The sequence below is a fragment of the Solanum stenotomum genome, chromosome 8, assembly GCF_019186545.1.
Source record: "Solanum stenotomum isolate F172 chromosome 8, ASM1918654v1, whole genome shotgun sequence".
NCBI classification, from domain to species: Eukaryota; Viridiplantae; Streptophyta; class Magnoliopsida; order Solanales; family Solanaceae; genus Solanum; species Solanum stenotomum.
In genome coordinates this window covers 10,988,645-10,992,211 of record NC_064289.1, presented here as the reverse complement: position 1 = coordinate 10,992,211, position 3,567 = coordinate 10,988,645, and the positions used below count along the sequence as shown (strand labels likewise).

General features: G+C 31.3%; 1 protein-coding gene across 1 annotated transcript; it reads right to left on the bottom strand.

Annotated features, from left to right (window-relative positions):
- Positions 1–1,028: 1,028 nt before the first annotated feature.
- On the bottom strand, positions 1,029–2,196 carry LOC125874943 (B-box zinc finger protein 32). Its single transcript, XM_049555996.1, has one exon. It carries the CDS (start codon positions 1,870–1,872, stop codon positions 1,084–1,086), a length of 789 nt encoding a protein of 262 aa, XP_049411953.1. The 5' UTR covers positions 1,873–2,196; the 3' UTR covers positions 1,029–1,083.
- Positions 2,197–3,567: the final 1,371 nt, after the last annotated feature.

Here is a 3,567-nt window from a genome sequence, read left to right as displayed (position 1 = left end):
TTGCGTCTTTACACTTCCATCAATATTAAATTTCAACTTTTATGCACAAGGATAACCAAATATGCTTGTTCAAATATTGAGGTTTATGAATGAAATACTTCATCAAAACTTTGAATATCTTTGTTTTGTTCGTTCTAAAAATATAAATTAAACTGTCTTTCTTGATACTATTTATGTTCTAATGGCTCAGATAATCCTTAACTTGCTTGGATAGAAGTTAAATAGGAAAATAACTTTTATATTCAAATAAGTAAATTTATATTCTACTCTCTTATATGTGCAACATAATTAAGAATATAATTAAAAGTTCGATTGATTCAATCCTAGATTTGTAATTAGGATTTGAAGTTGGTTTTCTTTTTTCTTAATTTAATTAGTATTTTCTTCTAGAGCATGATAAACAAGAAAAGTTGAAACTCACAAAGGAAATAGACATACTTAACAATGTGGCTATTTAAGTTACAAAAGGTATCAAATTTGGGAAGATTATTCTGAAGAAAACATCATGTAACTTCAGCTTGGCTCATATATGGCGTATGCAATACTCACTAATTCAATTTCATGAGAATTTTAAATATGAAATTTTGTAATTCAAAAAATGTTCATAATTTTAGTACGAAAGTTAGAGAAGGTGAATAATTCTAATCAAGGGGCATTCTTGTTTCTATACTAAACTAAAATCAGGTCGAAAATCATTGAAGTGTCAATTTCTACTAGTTATTCGTTTTCTCAAATTGATGTAGTGCCTCGATTTTTTAATTTGATTTTGACCAAGTTTTTAATAGTGTGGGTCTAACCTCGACTTTTTGTTTGATTTTGACCAAGTTTTTATTAGTGTGGGTCTAACTTCTAATTTGTCTTGTAAAGGTTTCTTCCTCGATTTTTTTTTTCATTTTTCCGGTGGTCCGACACGGACTTTATTGGTTCAAAAAAAGCGTGATAAAATGCTGAAAAACGAAAAACAAAAGAAAATACTTTTGTAAAACAGACCTCATGTTCAAATTTTTCTAATGATTTTCACAAATTTAGAAGATAGAAAATAGAAAATGAAAGAGGGGGAGAATATTCTCCAAAAACAAAAAATCAGGTCGAGGATTCAGCCCAGCTTTCTTCCATTCCTTGACGTCGTCGGTTGTTGGTTTTCACTATTTTTCGAAGCTTTAATTCTGTGGCTAATATTATCTTCGCCGGCACTCCCGAGATCTCCTCCAATTTCTTCAAAGATTGCCACGTGGACTTTGATTTTTCTTCAATATTTTTCAAACCGAACCAAAAACACGCCGCCAGGGCTACCCGCAGAGGCAGACCCCTAAACCGACTGAAACAAATAGCCAACACACTACAAGCCGTTTGCACCACACGTTCCTCACCGTTCATTCCGAGCTTAGTGCACCAATGCATGAACACACAAGTCGCCGCCCTCGGATCTCGCAATTTCGTACTTCTGGATCGCACTAAATTAGAGCTACCAGAATTGACTTCACCAATAGAATCGTTTGTAGAGTATTCCGAAAATTGCTTTCGATTGGAAGAGCTTATGTTAATCTTTTGAGTAACAGCACTGGACTGCGTGCTGGAAACACAAGTCGACGACGAAGACGATGAAAGGGAACCGAGATCGGAATCAGCAGACGAATTCCGAGAACAGGAAGGACAAAGAGCGGGACGCCGCGGTGAACAAGGGGAAAAACGATTTTTCGTAAGGGAGTTACAGTGAGAGCAAAGAGTAAGACGAAGGTGGCGAGAAACAAGGAAATTAGCCTGATGTACTTTAGTATCACAGTGAAAACAGAGAAAAGCTGAATCAGATGGACAAAACAGAGCAGCTTGATCATTGCAAAGCTCACAGAGTTTCGAGGACATAACTTCCATTTTTGTATACAAAAAAAATGTAGTTTAATTTCTAAATTTTGGAGCTTGACTTGTGATAGTGGAAATGGGGGAGAGAAAAGATATAGGAGGAGAAGGAATGAGGAAGGTGAGATAACAAAGAGTGCTACGTAATGAGAATTTAGACTTTAGAATGGCTTGTGAAGTGTATTATTGATGAATTTATATGTGTGGTTTAAAAGAAAAAGTGAGCACTGTCCAGTAATATTATTGAGTAAAGGAAAGAAAGGAGAGATTGAAGGAAAGCCAAGTGTTGTGGTTGTGGACTTCGTATTAACCATAAATGCATTTACCATATTGTGGAGTGTGGACTCAAAAGTTAACCACTCTATATACAAAAGTACGAAATTCACTCTTTTAATTTCATTTAGATTTAGATACTAACCATTATAACTATTTTTCTAAAATTAATTCATTCAATAAAAAAAAAATCAAAATTTGAGTTTAATATAGTAGATAAAATCATGAAAAATGAAAATGAATGTACCATAACAAAAAGAAAAAAAATTAACGGAATAGATATATAAATTAATTAGACATAAAAGCTTAATTAATTTGCTCACTCATTTAAACTAAAATCTAAAATAGAATAAGCCTTTTGTTTATGATAATAAATAATTGTATATTATATAGAATTATTATATCATGTTCAAGTTATTTATATATATTAAAAGATATATGTATTTTTATTTTAGAGAATGCATTAAATATTCTTTTCATGTTATGTAGATTTTATTACAAAATCTCAAATTATAATTAATTTTAATTTTTTTAATAAAATTGAAAACTGTTATTTTATGAATACAAAAACAAAATATCTTTTTAAATTTATAAGTTTTTATTAGAGGAGATTTTTTATGTGATATTTTAGAATATTGAATTAAACTTTTTAAAGTTTATTATATATCAGTAAGATTTTCGAAGACAAGAATTAAGATAATATATTGCAATAAATGGCACTAATATTTTATTAATGTTGTAAAGCAATTTTGGATGCCACGTGGGCCTCAACTATTAGAAGTTTTACATCACTCGTAATGGTGTGCAAAACTATTGTGCATGCCATGTGGAACTTTCTCATTAGGAGAATATCATCACTTGACCTATTAGATGGCCAAGTTATACATTTTGGGGTCGTTTAGTTTGAAAATGAGTTATGATAGAATAAGTTATATTGGATGAGTTATGTTGGGATTAGTTATGATGGGATAAGTTGTGTTGGGATTATTTTTTATTGAGTGTTTGGTTTGTTGTATTCAAAATAATAAATTTTAAGAACAATTTATTTATTTACAAAAATGCCCTTCATTAAGGTAAAAAGTGATATAACAAAAGGGTTGAAAGAGACATTTTTGTCATTTACCTATTTTATTCCGGGATAAGTTATCCTGGGATTACTATACCACCCAAGGAGAGGGATAACTTATCCCGGTACTAATTATTAATCCCGGGATAAGTTATCCCGAACTTGCCAACCAAACAACAAGTTCAACGGTACTATAATTTAATCCCGGTACTATTTGGTATTATCCCTTACACCAAACGAGTCCTTTGTATATTAAGCTAATGGCTATAAATAGCCACTACACGAAATGAAAATATATACGGAATACATTACCACTACACGAAATGAAAATATATACGGAATACATTACTTTCTATCTTTTTACCTGTTTT